The following is an 18,199-nucleotide window of genomic DNA, read 5'->3' as shown; positions in this document are numbered from 1 at the left end:
GGAACAGAAAAAATTTCAAATTATGAGATAAGCTCCTGTAACTCTAGAAAAATTACATTTACCAAATTTTACACATAAAGTTAGATAGACTAATGAATGTTTCAGAAATAGGTTACCAAGATGCCTTGAAACATATAACCTAATGTTAATCTCTAGATGGCAAATAAAATACTTAAAGTCTACCAGGTGACAAAAACCAAAAGTCTAAATAAAAAAATCTAAAAATCAAAGGATTTTAAAGTTATTATGGGTATTCTCACCATTTCATCTTCTGAAAAGAACATCAACTCTTTATGAAAATGAAGCATTCATATATTTCCATTTATCAACAAACTGTTAAAGAGTTTCATTTTACACAGTGTTTTTGAATCAAATTCGAGTATCTTTTACTTGCAGAATTTTTTCATTTAAATGCCATTGGTGGCATGTGTATTTAATTTCACTAAATTTTCTTAGTAATTGAGAATTTTGAGGAAAATTTTGTTTTAATTTTAATTTTGTCTTAATTTGTGGGTATAAATCATGTAGGTCCTATGTACGCCTCCTTGCCCATTCCAATCTGTGTAGGGACAGTGCCCCAAGAGCTATTTCCTACTTCCCCCTTACTTTCCCATCAATATCCTACTACAACATGTTCCTCTCTTTCTAAGGGGCAGAGTCAGGGCAGGAGAGAAGAGAAAGGCAGAGTAAAACTTTGAGAGAAGCCAATATAAACACACATTTCTGCATGTACAGGGAATGCTATAAAAGCAGTGCAAGACCATTTCTCTATGAGTCATTTTATCCAGATTAAGACACAGAATATCCTCAAACAGATACCAATTTCTGGTAGTGTGCATGGCAACTAATGTTACTGGCCAAGAACAGCTAGAGTTCTGGTTGAGAGAGAAACTGTTTATACTGTTAAGAATCAATTTCAGTATTTGACACATATGATAAAGGTGGAGAAAGTAAAGCCATTATTTTACTTTCCAAAATTTAAAGCACAAAATTATAAATACAATTTCAAGAAAATGAACATCTTTCACAAAAGATGTTAATTATTTACTGAAAAAATTTAAAGAACCAGGCAAAATTAAAGCTTGTTAAGGTAGGGACACGGTTTTACTATGTTTTTTTTTTTTTTTTAAAAGATCACATGCTTCTTAAATGAAGGAAAAAAGAAAACAGGTTGAGAAAATAAACTCTCCTTGTATCTTTCCCCATCTCCTAACCAGACCTCTGTAAGAGATTATTCTTAATCTCTGATAATTTTTCAGCATCTCTGGTCCTAGCAGTAATTCTTTCTCTTTTATTATCTAATAAAAACTTGAAATTGGTAAGTGACTAGGTAGGATGGCTTGAAAGACAGTGTATGTGGTAAATCCTGCATATGAGGTAAACCTGCACAACCTAGTGCATGTGGTAAATCTTTAGGATTTAGGTTGTCCCCCCAACCCCTCACTGTTTGGATTTATTGTTTTCTCCCATATAATTAAACTGAACTCAATGTGAAGTTCTGAAACTCAGAACTTATGATATACAGAAAATCTGGTTATTAAGGGCAGACTCCTAGCTAACTTAGTGGTGATTGTGACTAACTCTGAAATAAGGTTATAACCAAGTTATATCAATTGACTCAGAGAAAGGGGAAATGAATTATATTTAAACCATGGCTTTCAAAATGTCTCCCTATTTGACTTTAAAATACAGTAGTAAATTTTTGTACATCAAGTTAATATTTGAACACTTTTGTTAAGCATGTTTCTATTATATTAAGAATCAAACATTTCTAGACATATAAAGCTTTCTATGTTACTGACCTCAAATATCTACCAAAATTCTCTAGACACGGCTAAGCATATCTGAACCCAAACTAAAATATGTTGATTCACAGGCTCAGCTTCCAGTAACTCCAGAGAAAAATTCTGCTATTCGTAGAATCACTTGACTAGGAGAACCATTTAAAAATATGGGGGCTGAGAGGGAGAGTGGACTGGGTCAACAGAAACATTCAGGTTTAAAAAAAAATACAATTTTAGTCTAGACTAAGTCATCAAATGTGTCTGGGTATACAATTAAAATAATTATGTTTTTTTTTAAAAAACCCAAATAGTTGTCTTCTAAGGTATTATTACAAATTTATGCTTACATTAGATTATCTTTTAGCGATGGAGTGGAGGAAAGGAGTATATCTAAACATAATTAGGTGAAAAAATGCTGACCTAAATCTTTAAAAGCAATTGATTCATTAATGTTTAAAGTGAGATACAGTTGGAACCCCTTTCTTTTATAAATACCTAAACAGTTTGATGGTGTGAGGCTCAGCCAGAGATTTTATCTTCATCTCTTATTAGATCCTAGAATGTTCTATAGACTGAACAGGCTGTAAAAAGAAAGGATTCCTCCTTATTATCTACAACTACCTCTCATCAGTTTACATGTTGCTTCTAATGAAGATTTCTAATGAGGTATTTATAATCAAAATCCAATACAGAAGTCTCAAACTACTACAAATAAATATGAAAAAAAGAAGTGAGCCTATTAATAATTTTTACTACGAAGTTACAGATACAACTTGGATGAAGCTTAAAAAAGGAAAACAACCTCCAAGAAATCACACATTTATTTCAAAATAGTCCATGGGCAAGTTCTCTATTTCCACCATACAAGTAGTGCTAATGTCCAATGGGAAAGGAACCCCAACTCTTATTTTGGCCTTTTAATTGTCTTTATATTAGGGTCACCTCCATTCTGTCAGGGCTAACAATTTATTAAAAAACTGGCCAATCAAAATTTACTTAGGTATCACTTTAAAAAAAAAAAAGCAACCCCCAAACATACTGATTGGGGAAAATTTACTTGCTAGAAAATTTGCAATATTTCTGAATATAGATGTTTAACTTTTGTGTTTCCATTTTAAAAATTTAACACAGAATTGATTATTCCATGAGTTAATTTATTATCAGGCATCTGATTCAATAGTAACTTAAACATTTTAGTATTTTAAGTGTTAATGGGGAAAAAACCCACAAAACACTAGATAATCAATTTAAATGAATCCATATTTGTTCATATGGCTCCTCCTTTATTTCACCTGAAGTCCATTCTCTAGGATTATATTTTTATAAAAGATTATATTAACAATTTGAAAACTCTTGTAATTTTCTTGAAAAAAAAAAAAAAAAATCCCCCAAAACAGAACAGGAGGGTCTAATAGGTTTATAGACAAAGGTAGAAAGATTAATGTTTGACCCAATTAAAAAAAATCAAAATATAACAGTCAACAAACAGCTGGTTTCCCTACTTCACTTCCTATTTGCCTTCTTTCCCTCCCCCACCAGACAGGAAACTGCTTTTGACAACAAATGAATCAGCTAGAAGTTAAAAAGCCAGCAGCCAGCAGCTGATTCTTCATGATTTCCAATCACAAGAACTGAGGGAAAAAAAACTGATCCCCTCCTTTCCCTCACCAACATCTACTGAAGAATTAAAGCCTATTAGTATAAAAGATTCATTAAGATTTATGAAAGAGGCTAAAAGGTTAAAATTCCACACTGATCTTGTCCCGAAATAAGGGCAATAAGCAGAGCCCATTGGTCAAATTTGCGTATGAGTCCTCCACCAGTGATTTATATCATACAAACTTTTGACACTGTCAATTCACACAACTGGAATGCAGGAATGGAAAATGGTGAGCACACCAATGGAGCTGGTTTGAATTAATTATAATTCCCAAATATTTTTTTTTTAAATACTAGTGTGGTCAGCTACTTAAGGTTATATAGATACACATAAATCCAAAAATGTTTTCTTTACCAGCACATTCAGTATTTTACAGAATAAGAGGATAATTTATCCTTGATCCTATAAATACAAAACTCCTATTAATAGTATTGAGAGTGTAAAGATCTTTCAATATAACTTAGTAGAAACTTAATTTATAAACTAGGTTCAAAGAACATATTTATTAAATATGATTTTAAAAATATAAAGCTCTAACTTTAAAACACCATCAACATTCATCTTAGTTTACAAATGTAATGATATGAAAATTACGGCCTTATCTTTTATAAGAGGCAGAAGCCAAGACTTATCAATAACCTACTAACATAAGCATAAATGTGAAACTAAGAACAAAAGTGTATTTACCACAATTATTCCCAACAACGTTTGAGAGATTTCAAGTGCGCCTCTTACCACAATAGCATGAGGAGAATGCACTAAAGGCTTTAGTTCATTCAGGTCATTTTCTGCCTGCAAAAATTGGTATAAGAGAAAAACAGAAATGTCACAAAATGCACATCAAATATATAATTTTAGCAGCAGTTACACAGCTCTATATGCCCTACTTTACCTTATCCCAGTCTCCTTCCATGACATGATTTCGGAATTTGGTAGCAGAAGGATGTTCTAAACGACATCCTGACTCTTGCATGAGGAGATCAACAGTCTGGCTGCAGGAGAGATACAGTGTAAAAAAGACCTGACCAACTTTAGGGTTTACTCTTCCAAATAAACTACTGTCTATGAAAACAGTTTCAAAAGTTCTTAAGCTAACCTCATGATGAAGGAAAAAGAAATAAACAGCTTTGGTGTGCTTGGCTAAACAAACTTGATTTTTAAACTGCCATCTATGTTTACATCTAAAGTCAAAAACCTTCTTGAAACCAGAATCAAAATAAGATTCTTTCTTCTTTTCCATTTTATGCCTTTAATGAAGTATAAAATTTCTGAAAATGTGTTGTAATCAACCGGTTAAGAAACATGAAAAACCATAATTTACATACTAGCCACATTACTACAGATTGAAAAGATTAAAAAAAAAAAATTGTTAGTTCCATACAAGGTGAGGGAAATGACCTGTATTAGGTAAGAGCCTTACATCCAGGTATTATGTCTGCAAAGAAATTCTAACAAGTCAATCTGTAAAATAAATCCAGCATCAAAAAATCATTCCCTTTCTCTCTATACTAAAAATAGCAAATTTACTATGGTGTAGGTTCCAAACAGTCACGAGTTATTTCCTCCTGCTGCTGTCAGCTTGCTTCTTGTCTCAGTAATAGGTTCTGTTAACATTTACAAAAATCTGTTTTCACACTAATCCTTTTCCTTAGGGAACAAAGTGAAATTTTCCTTCGATACATTTCTTTCAAAGCTTAAAGGATTCACCACATGTGGTTTCTTCCATCAGATATTTTGATATCTCTAAGAATCTTTATCCTTCTTACATACTTATGTTTCAATGCTTTCTTATTCAGCTCCATTTTTTCAGCAAATACAGTGCAATAATCTGCCTGAGAATCAAAATACTTATGTCACTCTCAAAAATGCTCTTTCACCTCTCCCCAGAACAAATCTATAAATCCAAAAATACTAAGTGTAGGCTAGGTCTAATAACTTATTTTATTTAATCTATGCTTTGAAGCTGGAAACTGACTGTTGCATGTTGTTTCCTAGTTTTATTCTGTCTGGTTCCTCCATCAGGCTCCTCGGTACTCCCACCAATCCTACCGTCCACCCCCACTCCCCGCTTGGGTTTTCTTTGTGTGTATACAAAACGGGGGTGGGGGGGTTGGGGTCAAGGTCGTCTAGCTTCACCCTACTTTAGGTACACAAGGCCATCTAAATTGTATCTGAAAATAAATGATTCACCAGATCCGATGTCCCTTTTTCAGAGGCAACCGCTTTCTTGGTATTACACTGGGATATCAGACAAGTTAGTTGGTAGGCCTCTTGCACACACACAAGGGCCTTTACATGACATAACATGGTATCTTACTTCATTATTCCCATCAGATTTATTTAGCAGCCTCCTTCCGAATGATCCCAGCCCCTCAGTTCCCATAAACACTTGTAACTGATTGTCTTTCCTGATTGGTAGTTTGCCTGGGTCGTCTGTCATGGTTGGGGGCGGGGAGGTGTCCCACAAAGATGCCTCTGAGATACACTTGAAAAACAAATCCTCCAAGGTTCATTATTTCCACCAGCTCTAATCCACCCCTCCCCCAACGCATACAGAGACACACTCCCGCATCTGTCTTTATTGACAGACAATTAAGCTCTGAAGGTGTGTGGAGAGGGGTGAATCTTTGGGCTCCTACGCCCCTTCTCCCCCAACCGCCTGTCTCCTCTCACTATTTGTCCGACTGATTGATTTTCCCTTATTTCCCTTCGGGTCAGCTCCTCCTCCCTGCTCAGGCTGTCTGGGCCGCGTCCTCCCGTGTCCTGGGCCCAGCAGTGATTCTCTCTCTCTGACCGAGCTCTTTCCAGCGCGCCCCGCTGCCCTCGCCTCCCCGCCAGCTTCGGTCCCCGGTCCGTCCACACCAGCTCGCCTGTAAGGGATACTTACTTGAGCCCTAAGCCATTCAAGTGCTGTCCTATTAGCCTAATGACATCCTCATCTGACTGGGAGAGCCGCTTCTTCTTCTTGAGGCTGCTGCCCAGTTCGGGGGTGGCCAAGGAAGAGGAGGCGGCGGTGGTGGCGGAGGCAGCGGCGACGGTGGCGGAGGCGGCGGCGGCGGCCCCGCCGGGGACCCCGTTATTGACATTCAGGCTGTTGCTATTGTTGCTGGCGGCGGAGGGGGCGGAAGGCAGGAGCCCATTGGCGTGGGCCAGGTCCCCCGCGGACGACGAGGACGAGGGGGACGACTCCCCGTTCTGGGCCGACAGGCAGGCGAGTTCCTGGGTCTGTCCCTGGCCCCCGCCGCCCCCTCCGCCTCCGCCGCCGCCGCCGCCGCCTCCTCCTCCTCCTCCTGCCCCGTTGGCCTGCATGATGCTGCCGCTGACCAGGCTGTGGCCGCTACTTCGGTGGGGGACGGCGGCGGCGGCGGAAGGGGCAGCAGCCGGGGGGAGTCCCACCACTACCACCACGGAGGAGGAGGAGGAGGAGGACGACGACGAGGACGAGGACGACGAGGACGGAGGGGAGAGGCCTGCTCTGCCTGCCGAAGCCCCGGGCTCTCCTGCTCCCTCCGCCGCCGAGGCTCGGGGTTTCTTCCGCGGGGGCGGGGAGGCTCCGCCGGTGTCCGAGTCGGAGGAGGAGGAAGCGGAGGCCAGAGTTTCCTCGCCGAGAGAGGCCGTGGTGGGAAGCCGGTGGGGCGAGGCGGGGGAGGGGAGGCGGGGGCCGGGGACGGGGTCGGGGGGAGGGGGGCCGGGAGGGCGGGGAGGGGGGTCGGGGAAGGGGCGAGAGCAGGGGAGGAGCGGGGAGAGGAGGAGGGGGAGAAGGAGGATCCGGGCCCTTTCCCCCCCCCCTCCCGGAGGCAGCTCGGGGTGCGCGGCCCGGGGGTCGCGCCGGGGGGGGCGCCGCGGGGCGGCGGCGGGGGGCTCGGGGCCCGCCGCTGGGCTAAGCCCCGGCGGTGGCGGCGGCGGCAGCGGCGGCGGCGGCGGCGGGCGGCGGCGGAGGCAGCTGCCGCCTCTGTCCTCGGGTCCGCTCCGCTCTGCTCCCTGGTGTGTTGATTCTTCCCCCAGCTGCTGCCTAATGGAGTCCAGGCGCTCGCGTCACAGGAAATGCCTATACTGCCCTCCTCACTCACTTCCGGTGGCAGGTATGGAACCTATAGGGGGGTCTGTCACCCGGCACGTGCGCCGGGGGCCGGCCGGGCGGGCGGGGAGGAAGGCAGGCGGGCCGGCGGGGGGCCGACCCCTACCCCGACCCCGACCCCGACCCGACCAGATCCGCCCCGGAGCCCGGGCCTGGCCGGCTGGGCCTCGCCCCCAGCGCCCCTGGCAGGGCTGCCTCGGCGAGGAGTAAGTTTGTAACCGCCCTCCGAGGCTGGGCGTGCACCGGAGGGCGGCGATCTCGATCGTGTGCGCGAGAAGTGTGCGTGTGGACCCCGCGGTGACCTAGAAACGCTCGGGGTGCGGAGGGACTGCAGATTCGCCCTCCCCGGCCGAGGACGGGGTCGAGCAGGTGGCGAGGATTTTTGTCACGAGAATGAACAGGCACAGGGCGGTGGTAGGCCCTGTCGACTCGCTCAGTGGTAACCAGGACTGGCCAGCTCTTGGTTTGAGTGTGGAAAATTCGAATTTCCACAGCCAGGTGCCACACACAGTTGTCGTGCCTGGGCCATCCCTCGAGGTTTGAGATGATGAGTCTGGGGACTCTGTGTTCCACCCGGGGAAGATGGAATAAGAGCAAGATGGAATAAGATGGCTAAGAGCAATATCTGATGGGGATAAGGAGTCAGAAAAAGGCTGTGGGTGTAGACAGGCGGGGAGGGACTTAGCTGAGGGGCTTTCACTTAGCTTTTGCCCAGCATCTCCTTCTCCTTTCCAGTTGCCTCTTGAGTCACTGCCCACTTTAGGCAGCAGTAATAGAGACCAAACAGCTTCATCCAAAACATGCATCTCAGGGAGAATTCAGACTCAATTTGAGATCCAGGCTTAAATGTTTAGGTGAACTGCGAGGCTTCAACGTCGCTGTAACTTAACCCATTTATGTGGCTGTAGAAATGCAGCAACCAAGAGCTAGGCTGAGTCTTGATCATTGGTGAATGGTCTCTCTCCATGACCCCAAACAATTATTTACATATATGTGGTCTATAGCATATACACCTGACATGTACAGAGATTTTCTCAGACTTTTAATAATCTTATTCTGAAGTAGTTTCCATGTGGAAAAACAGACTCAACAATAAAGTATATTACAGCTCAGAAATCTCAAAAGTTTATAGCGCAAAATAACTTTGAGGCTTTTGGTTAGGTTTCTGAAGTTAGAAAAATTCGTCGCTCAGTTGGTAAAGAATCTACCAGCAATGCAGGAGACCCGGATTCGATTCCTGGGTTGGGAAGATCCCCTGGAGCAGGAAATGGCAACCCACTCCAGTATTCTTGCCTGGAGAATCCCATAGACAGAGGGGCCTGCTGGGCTACAGTCCATGGGGTCATAAGAGTCGGACGGTACTTAGTGACTGCTGCTGCTGCTAAGTCCTGTCGGACTCTGTGCAACTAAACCGCCACAAAAAATAATTCTTATGAGAAAGTGTTAAAGAATCCTGAGCTCTGTTGATCCTCAAACTTAAGGAAGGAAGAAGACCAGTGCAAGGTCTGATAGAGATTTAGCTTTTAGTCTCATCTCTTAAATATGCTTCCAGGTGGCGGTGTAATTTTAAGATAACTCACATTCAGTATTCTTACTCACCTGAGACAGACCTGAGTTCTACCTGAGGTTCATAGGGCACAGCCACTGTATCCAGCAGAGCCTGAATTACTAGATAGTTAACACTTCAGAGAGTCCTGGTCCTACGCTAACTTTAGACAGCCTTATTATTAGAAGTGTTGTTATTGTTTATACAAAATTAAATTTTGCAAAGTCATTTATAATAATTTATGAGGTGCATAGCAGTACTGAGGACAAGCTTCTGAATAAAGTCTGTAGCTTTCATGAAAGAAACAATTACTTAGTGGTAGCCACAGACAAGGCTTACACTTCATGAACAAAAGTAAAGGATGAAAGGCAAAAGAAACTGGTCTCAATTTGGTGTCTAAACTCATATATATACCCCAGCTTTTGTATGTTTTATGTGACTAAGGTGGCTGTTACTAGAATTTTGAATTTAGGAAGTCCATGTGGGCACACATTTTTCTCTAAAATACAGCTGGAGACCCTATTCTCTGGACTTTGAATGTTTTTAGAGCCAGGTTTCAAGCCCATGTACAGATGAATAATTCTGAAATACCACTCTGTACACACTCAGAAATCTTCAGTAACAACATATTACCTGCAGGATGCAATCCAGAGTTTATCTTGCTCTCCACAGATTGTTCTCCATCTTTTTCTTTGACTTTGTTTCTTACTGCTCTCTTTATGAACCCTTCACTCCCCAAAATGTGCTGGCCTCATCTTCTGAGTCTGATCACATGCACCCTCCCACCTTTTCTCTACCCTTCTGATTCAAGACTTGGCTCCTTTCTCACCTCCTTGGGGGAGTTTTTGCTGACTTCCAGCCTCCTTACCCTCCTTCTGAGAGTCATTTATTTAGACTTCCAATATTGAAGCCTGCTTGCAATATTTAACTAAAACCCCTTCTTCAAGTCTTCAGAAAGGACTGATTCAGCCCCCCTGATTTGCCTTCCCCTTTTCACCCTCCTCTTGGATAAGACTGAGATAGATTTATGAGTAAAGGTCCAAGATGTTTTTTAGGAAAAAAAATATTTGAATGTATATTCAGGTATTTGATTCATTTATTTTCATTTCCTGTGCTATTTTAACAGGTCTTTATATGACCAGCCCTGTGCTAGGTTCCAAATAAGAGGTACCTTTTATCCTAAAGATACTGAAGAAAAGACTTAGGGATGTAAAAGATAGTTGAACTAATTTATGTCTAAGGACTTTCCAACTACAAGATGTCTGTGAGTTATGTACATTATGTGTCTCTCAACTAGTGTATAAATTCTTTGAGGTAGGATCTGTGTATTGTTCGTTTAAGCCAATGTTTTTCAGATTTTGGACCCTGACCTGTGAGTCGTAAAATCAGTGTATTGGTTGTGATTACAATTTGGAAAAATGAAAAAGAGTAGGAAACATCCAAGTCAGTCACTAGTAGGAAAGGTCATTATTATTTTGTTAAAGTTCTGTTTTAATGACAGACATATCTCTCAGCTTGACAAAGCAAAATGCATCTCTTCTGTAGGCCATTCTCATAAAAGTTTGTAAAACACTCATCTTGGATGGTCTAGACTGACAAAAGGCAACTCAGGAAATCAGTGTTAGACAAGTTCTGTCCAGAGCAGTGTCTTAGCCGTAAAAATTAAGAGCTACTAGATTAAAAATTTAAAAGCTACTTAGATAGTATGGGTGTTCATAATAAAACATAAAGCCAAAGTTTCATAAAAGACTTTGTAAAAAAAAAAAACCTAGAATGGACGTTTTCTGTCAAGTTTTAAATTTAGTGTCTCAACTTGGTGCTTAGCAACATTACTATTATTCAGTTTATTAAATTTCTACTGGAAGAGGTAGTTCTCAGGTGTCTTTGGAGAGAGATATATTTGTATTTACATCTCTATCATCATTTCCGGGGGCTTCCATGGTGGCTCAGACAGTAAAGAATCTGCCAGTATCATTCCTAGCTTTTCTTTGTTCAGGGTTCTAATATTGGCAAGCTGGACTTGTTGGACTTGTGAGAATTCAGGAAGGAGCACTGTTTTTGGAGTGAGAGCACATTTGATCAGCCAATTGACCTTGGGCAAGTAGTTTGACTTCACTGTGCTGCACTCATTTCACAAATGAAGTGTGGATAATGGCACCGGCCTACCTGCCTCAGAGACTTGATCTGGGAGTCAAACAAGATATCTAGTATAACAGATAGTTGGAAAAAGACGATCTTGAAAGGTTTTAAAACATAACTCAAATCTTCCATCATTTCAAAAAGGATTTGAGGCAATGAAGTTCAAAGATAGAATTGAATAACTGCTCGTATTTCTGAGCTGTGGACTCTATAGTCATTTTGTTAACCCCAACAATGCCACTCCACTGGGTTCCTGTGCACCTCTAGCCTGACAGCTCTCAATGCTGTGCTTCAAATTGGTCTTCCATGAACGGGGAGTTTCCAGGACCTACGTTGTAGAGTGAAGGGCACAGTAACCTGGCAGTTACTGCTCCATGCATGTCTATCCAGCACTTGCTTGTACTCCCCTCCTACAAGCATTCCGCTCTTGCCACCAGCATCCAGTGTCCTCCTGTAAGGGAGGGAAGGGGTGGCCCGCTGGGTGGATCCAAGTACAAAGACAGGAGCCTTATACTTAGAAGGGAACATGTGGAAGTATTCTTTTCTCTCTCAGCTGAATACCGTCCTTTTTGCCAAGAAAACTAGATTGTTCTTTTCCCACCACACAGCTGGGTTAGAGTGCTTGGAGTAGCTTGTTCTTGCTGCTCTGTCACAAGATGCTTCTAACACTAAGATGTGTGTGCAGAGATCTTCACTGAAGCATCATTGGTAGGAGCAGAAAGAATGGGGTCATCACCTTCTGCTGATATGGAAATAGGATCAAGATATATTGAGTTAAAAAATGCCTATAACAAAACAATGTGCCTAATATGACTCACCTGATAAATAAATGAATAGATAATGTATGTATTATTTTTTTCTGGTAGGATAGAAGAGCATAAAGCAGTGATTTATCTTTGAGTGGAAGGACTGGGGTGGTTGAGGAGGGAGGTTCTGATTTTTCCATTTAATACTTTTCTGCAGTATTTGCATTTTCTAACTAAATATAAGTATTTTTTTAAAGTGTCAATAGAGGTTATTTGGATTTTGCTTTTTTTGTGTATTGATAAGTGCCGTGTTTTTAAAGTACTCAAGTTTCTATTTTTATTTTAATTAAAAATTTTTTTTAACATTTTAAAAAGTACACTCAAAACCAATCAAAATATTCATGATCATTAATCGTAATAAAAGATGCCAGATGAAGCAGTGTTGTGTATAATTGATGATATTAAATATATTTGCTTTGTAAACATCTCTTTCTTTCCCATTACCTGTACTTCCTATGTTCTCAGACTGCTGACTCTGCACACATACCCACCCATCTCTCATTTGGTTAAATTCATCTGGGGAATAAAGGGCAAAAAGACATTCCTATTTATTAACTTTGAAAAGTAGATAAATAATTAATAGCCCCTGGAGTCCATGGACAGTGGACAGCAGGCCCTTTGGGCAATCTTTCTTCTTCTCAGGTTCCTGTATGTGGTTCATCTCTCTGGCACTGTGATAATTGTAAATAATAATCAGTGGAAAAACACAATTATTGTTAACCAACAAATTCTAATTAGTATGAGAAAATATGTTTTCTGGTTAGATTATACACATCCCAGATAGAAGTAATTGTTTAATGCCTAAACATTTTAAAGATTTTAGTAGGTGATTATTTGTGAAGTTTAAAAAAACTTGAAAGAGTCTTGCATTTCTTCATTTAATTTTATCTCAAAAATGTGCTGTTTACTTAATAATACTAAATGTGTAGGCAAATGTGGCACATGATGGTAGCCTAAATTTAAAAAGCTGAAGGAATTCATGAACGCCAGTCATTAACAACAAAAGTACAAAACAGTAGTTCTTAGCTCTTTTTTAAAATGGCTTGTGGAGCAGTCTTTGGCTAAGTCAGAACCCAGAGGATTTTAGGACTTGCTGGTCCTTTAATACCAGTGGGGTTTGTGTCTTTTCATAAGAGTGACCTTTCTGTGTACATCTGTGAAATACAGGAATGTCCACTTTCTAGCTATACCTCTGACCCTTTCTCAGAGTAGCTTTTTCTCTATCCCTAAATTATTGACAAATATTATGAAAATAGAAATAGGTGTGTTTGTAAGGTTCAGTCACAGAGTTTCAACAACACTGGTCTTTTCCTTTTGTTTCCTAGTGTCCATCCTTTCCATTCTTATCCTTTCTTTCCTATGATGGGACATGTCAACCACAGGGTTTACCGTAATAATAAAAAAAGTACGAAGAGCTAACACCTACCAGGCCTTGTTTTAAGTCTTCACATTCACTGTACTATTTTAACCTTCCCATCAACCTTATGAGGTATGTAGTATTATTGATGGTATACAGTATTATCAATATTACCCCCATTTTATGGGTGATAAACTGACGCACAGAAAACTTGAGGTCACGTTGCTGGTGTGTGGGAGAGCCGGATACACAGGCTTCAGAACTGTGTGCTCTGCACTCCACTGCTTTTCAGAGATGGCTGGTATGACTCTGAAAAGTACTCATTGTTTAAAGGGTGCAAAAAGAAGAAATGGAGCAAGTCCTATAAATTAATTCTTTTAAAGATTTTTTTTTTAATGTGGACCATTTTTAAAGACTTTAATTTGTTACAGTATTGCTTACATTTTTATGTTTTGGTTTTTTTGGCGTGTGGGGTCTTACCTCCCTACCCAGGGATCAAACCTGCGCCCCCAGCATTGGAAAGCAAAGTCCTAACCACTGACTGCCAAGGAAGTCCCTGAATTAATTTTTTGACTTTGCCCTTTTTGTGCACATAAAATTTTGGTCCCTCACCTTTGCAGCCCCTGTTGTCTCATTGGCCCATTTAGTGGTCAATAAATGACTTTGTGAGCACTAGTCAAAGGTTTTCCTTCTTCTGGAAGCTACCTGGGGGAGTGCCCGAAAGCTCCTTGTCAAACATATAGTTCATTTCTTCAAAAAAGTCCTGGTTGAAATGCCGTGTCTTGCCTAGAAGGGATAGATAGTACACTAGGCTAGGTATAACCTGGAGATTTGTTTATCCATTTAGTGAACTTCATCTGAAAATAGTGAAGGAGGGCCAGAAGGAATGAATGAACTTAATTTCCTTTTGAACTGGGAGAGCTCCAAACCTAGAGGGCTTCTTGAGAGACACATTAAGTCAGGAGGCCTCAGCCGGGTTGTTTTGCAACTGCTTGTGTCTCTCTCTAGTGCGAGTTTCTCAACTGTGTAAGCCTGTACTTGTCTAGAATCCTGGGAAAAGAAAGAACCAGCCTTGATTTATACAAGAATTCGTATTTGATTGCTTTACTCCATTAGTGGCTCCAACCAGATCAACTGGCAAAGGCAGATAGATATCTAACTAAGATGAGGCCAGACAGCAGATGCTTAGTATACAGGGACAGGACAGGAAGGGCCAGCTCGGGGAGGCTACAGGAGCTTCTGTTGAGAGTCTGTTGTGAGGGAGGGCAGCCAGGCTGCTTAGAGCCCTTACAATGGCATATGCCCCGAAGAATGTGGGTAAATGATTGCTCTGTCTTGTGCAGGTGCCCTAGTCAAGTTTCTTTTTTAGTGGCTTCTCTGAGGGTAAGCACACTGTGTCTCCTGTGCCCATCACTGCGTGGTTGGGGTGTGGATTCTCTTCTCTTTCGGATACTCTACTTAATAACGAGAAAGTGACCTAGATGACTTCTTTTTTTGTTATTTTTTAATTTTGTTTTTTAAAATTAATTTTTGTTGGTATATAGTTACTTTACAATGTATTTCTATCATACAGCAAAGTGAATCAGCTGTACGTATATGTATATCCCCTCTTTTTTGGTTTTCCTTCCCATTTAGGTCACCACAGAGCACTGGGTAGAATTCCCTGGGCTATACAGTAGGTTCTCATTCTGTTCAGTTCAGTTCAGTTCAGTCACTCAGTCGTGTCCGACTCTCCGCGACCCCATGAATCACAGCACGCCAGGCCTCCCTGTCCATCACCAATTCCTGGAGCTCACTCAAACTCATGTCCATCGAGTCGGTGATGCCATCCAGCCATCTCATTCTCTGTTGTCCCCTTCTCCTCCCGCCCCCAATCCCTCCCAGCATCAGACTCTTTTCCAGTGAGTCAACTCGTCGCATGAGGTGGCCAGAGTATTGCAGTTTCAGCTTTAGCATCAGTCCTTCCAATGAACACCCAGGATTGATCTCCTTTAGAATGGACTGGTTGGATCTCCTTGCAGTCCAAGGGACTCTCAAGAGTCTTCTCCAACACCACAGTTCAAAAGCATCAATTCTTCGGCGATCAGCTTTCTTCACAGTCCAACTCTCACATCCATACATGACCACGGGAAAAACCATAGCCTTGACTAGATGGACCTTTGTTGGCAAAGTAATGTCTCTGCTTTTTAATATACTATCTAGGTTCTCATTAGTTACCTATTTTAGACATATATACATATGTCAATAGTGAAAGTCGCTGCCTAGTCGTGTCCAACTCTTTGTGACCCCATGGACTGTGTAGCCTGCCAGGCTCCTCTGTCTGTGGAATTCTCCAGGCCAGAATGCTGGAGTGGCTAGCCGTTCCCTTCTCCAGGGGATCTTCCCAACCCAGGGATCAAACCCAGGTCTCCCACATTGCAGGCAGATTCTTTACGTCTGAGTCACCAGAGAAGCCCAAATATGTCAATATATGTGTATATATATGTCAATCTCAGTCTCCCAGTTCATCCCACCTCCCCCTTCCCACCTTAGTGTCCATACATTGGTTCTCTATGTCTGTGTCTCTATCCCTGTTTTGCAAATAAGATCATGCCCTAGGTGACTTCTTGAAGCCCCTATAGCCTAAGGGTTCAGTGTATCTGGTTTCTGTTGCCACTACTTGATTAGGTTGTGGGGGTAGAAGAAAGGAATCTTAAATAGCCCCAAAGCATAAAACTTTGTCTATGCCATAGCTTTGGTTTTTTTTTAAGACTTATTGTGCAAGATTTTAAGCATACACAAAGGTAAAATAGTCCAGAGATTCCCATGTGCCCACGGTCCAGTTATAGTAGCCATCAATTCATCCATCCTCCCTCTTCTGCTTATTTTGAAGTAAATCCAATATATTATTTATAATATATGTATTTATATTTTGGTATGTAGGTCTAAAATAACTCTTTTTGAAAACATTGCCACAAAGCCATCATTATACCTAAAAGTCTGAATAATCCCTTAATTACCATCAAATATGCAGTTAGTGTTCAAATTCCCCCAACTGTCTCACATACATATTCTTTTTTAATAGTTGTCTTGTGTGAAGCAAGATCCAAATAGGATCCACACATTGCTTTTGGTCGTTATATTTCTAAAGTCTCACTGTTTAAGGAAGCATTTTTATTTAAGTGTAATATCTAGAGAGGAGCGCACACCTGGTGTACAACTCAGTGAATATTTTTCCATGAAACCGCCACCCATGTGTCATGAAATGGAGCTTTACCAGGATCCCATAGTACCTTATTGTAGTTTCAATTTGCATTTCTCTGATGACTGATGATGTTAAGTCATTTTAAAATATATTTTTTGGAGTCATTTCTATATTCTCTCCTATGAAGTGCCTAGAAAAGTTCTTGTGCTCCTCTCTTTCCCTTTTAAAAGTGTGTTTCCTTCTTATTGATCTGTGGAATTCTTTATATATTCTGAATACGAGTCCTTTGTTGAATGTATGTACTGCAAATGTCTTCTCCCACTGTGTGGTTTCCCTTCACTCTCTTAATGGTGTCTTAATGAGCAGAATTTCTTAATGAAGTTCAGTTCATCAATTGTTCCCTTTATGGTTTGTGCTTTTCTTGTCCTACTTTAGAATTCAATCCCTGGCCTCAAGGGCATGACGATATTCGCCTGTTATCCTCCAGAAGTTTCAGCGTTTTGTTTTTTAAAATTGTCTACACTCCTAGTATTTAGTTTTGTGACAGGTATGAGACAGGGTCAACGTTAATTTGTTTTTCCATCAACATGTTTGAACATCCAGATATCTGGCACCATTTTTTGTTGTTGTTTACTTGTTTATTTGGCCTCACCGTGCAGCATGTGGGTTCTTTAGTTCTCTGACCGGGGATTGAACCCAGGGTCTTGGCAGTGAGAGCACAGAGTCCTAATCACTAGACAGCCAGGAAATTCCTGATGTAGCACCGTTTTGAAAAGACCATCCTTTCCCTTCTGTCCTGCAATGGTATCATTATCCTACACTAGAGGACTGTACCCGTGTGGGCGTGTTCCTCAGCTCTGTTTGTTCTATTGGTCTGTTTGTATATCTTTGTGTTTCAGTTGGCAAAAGTTTGTGCTAGTACCATGCTGACTCAATTGCTATAATTTTATAATAAGTTTTTCCATGTGGTTATATAAATCTATCAGCTGTTTTTCTTCTTCAAGATTTTCTTGGCTGTTCTTGGCCCTTTACATGCCATAGAAAATTAGAATCATCTTGTCAGTTTACACAAAATAACTGCCGAGATTTTGACTGGAATTAAATAAAATCTGTGCATTGATTTGTGAGAACAAATATCTTTATAATATGGCAAGATTTCATCTTTTGTGGCTGAGTAATATTCCATTATATGTGTGTGTGTATGTATATACACGTACCTACACACACACACACACACACACACACATTGTTGTTGTTCAGTCACCAAGTCATGTCCATCTCTTTGTGATCCCACAGTGCGCCAGCCTTCCCTGTCCCTCACCATCTCCCGGAGTTTGCTCAGGTTCATGTCCATTGTATTGGTGATGCCATCCAACCATTTCATTCTTTGTCACTCTCTTCTTCTGCCTTCAATCTTTCCCAGCATCAAAGTTTTTTCCAATGAGTTGGCTATTCGCATTATATACAAAATTGTGTGTGTGTATTATATATATATATACGTGTGTGTATATATATAGATATACATCTGTATATACATATACACACACACACACACACACAATGGAATACTGCCTGCCTTCCTGTGTGCTCAGTTTTGTCCAGCTCTTTGGACCCCATGGACTGTAGCCTGCCAGGCTCCTCTGTC

The 18,199-nt window shown here is 41.2% G+C and overlaps 2 protein-coding genes across 5 annotated transcripts in view; one reads left to right on the top strand and one right to left on the bottom strand.

The window, feature by feature from the left end:
- WDR26 (WD repeat domain 26) overlaps positions 1 to 7,347 on the bottom strand; it is a 37,195-nt gene extending 29,848 nt beyond the window's left edge. The window contains exons 1-3 of one of the 2 annotated variants that reach the window (XM_055419807.2): positions 6,332 to 7,347; positions 4,337 to 4,436; positions 4,132 to 4,236 (exon numbers count right to left, since the gene is read on the bottom strand). In XM_055419807.2, coding sequence (XP_055275782.1) covers positions 4,132 to 4,236; positions 4,337 to 4,436; positions 6,332 to 6,753 — 627 coding nt within the window. In that variant the 5' untranslated portion in view covers positions 6,754 to 7,347. The remainder of the gene's footprint in view (positions 1 to 4,131; positions 4,237 to 4,336; positions 4,437 to 6,331) is intronic. The other variant, XM_055419808.2, reaches the window with a different exon arrangement.
- A 40-nt stretch (positions 7,348 to 7,387) lies between these two features.
- The window catches only part of CNIH3 (cornichon family AMPA receptor auxiliary protein 3), a 278,751-nt gene continuing 267,939 nt past the window's right edge, over positions 7,388 to 18,199 (top strand). Inside the window, exon 1 of one of the 3 annotated variants that reach the window (XR_016039648.1) lies at positions 7,388 to 7,526. The gene's annotated coding sequence lies outside the window, so the exon portion shown is untranslated. The remainder of the gene's footprint in view (positions 7,527 to 18,199) is intronic. The other 2 variants (XR_016039650.1, XM_088845534.1) reach the window with 2 other exon arrangements.

This window comes from Moschus berezovskii, chromosome 17, assembly GCF_049115385.1.
Source record: "Moschus berezovskii isolate FMDL1 chromosome 17, NW_MosBer_1.0, whole genome shotgun sequence".
Classification (NCBI taxonomy): domain Eukaryota; kingdom Metazoa; phylum Chordata; class Mammalia; order Artiodactyla; family Moschidae; genus Moschus; species Moschus berezovskii.
The sequence above is the reverse complement of the archived record's forward strand: the minus strand, read 5'-3'. Positions and strand labels throughout refer to the sequence as shown.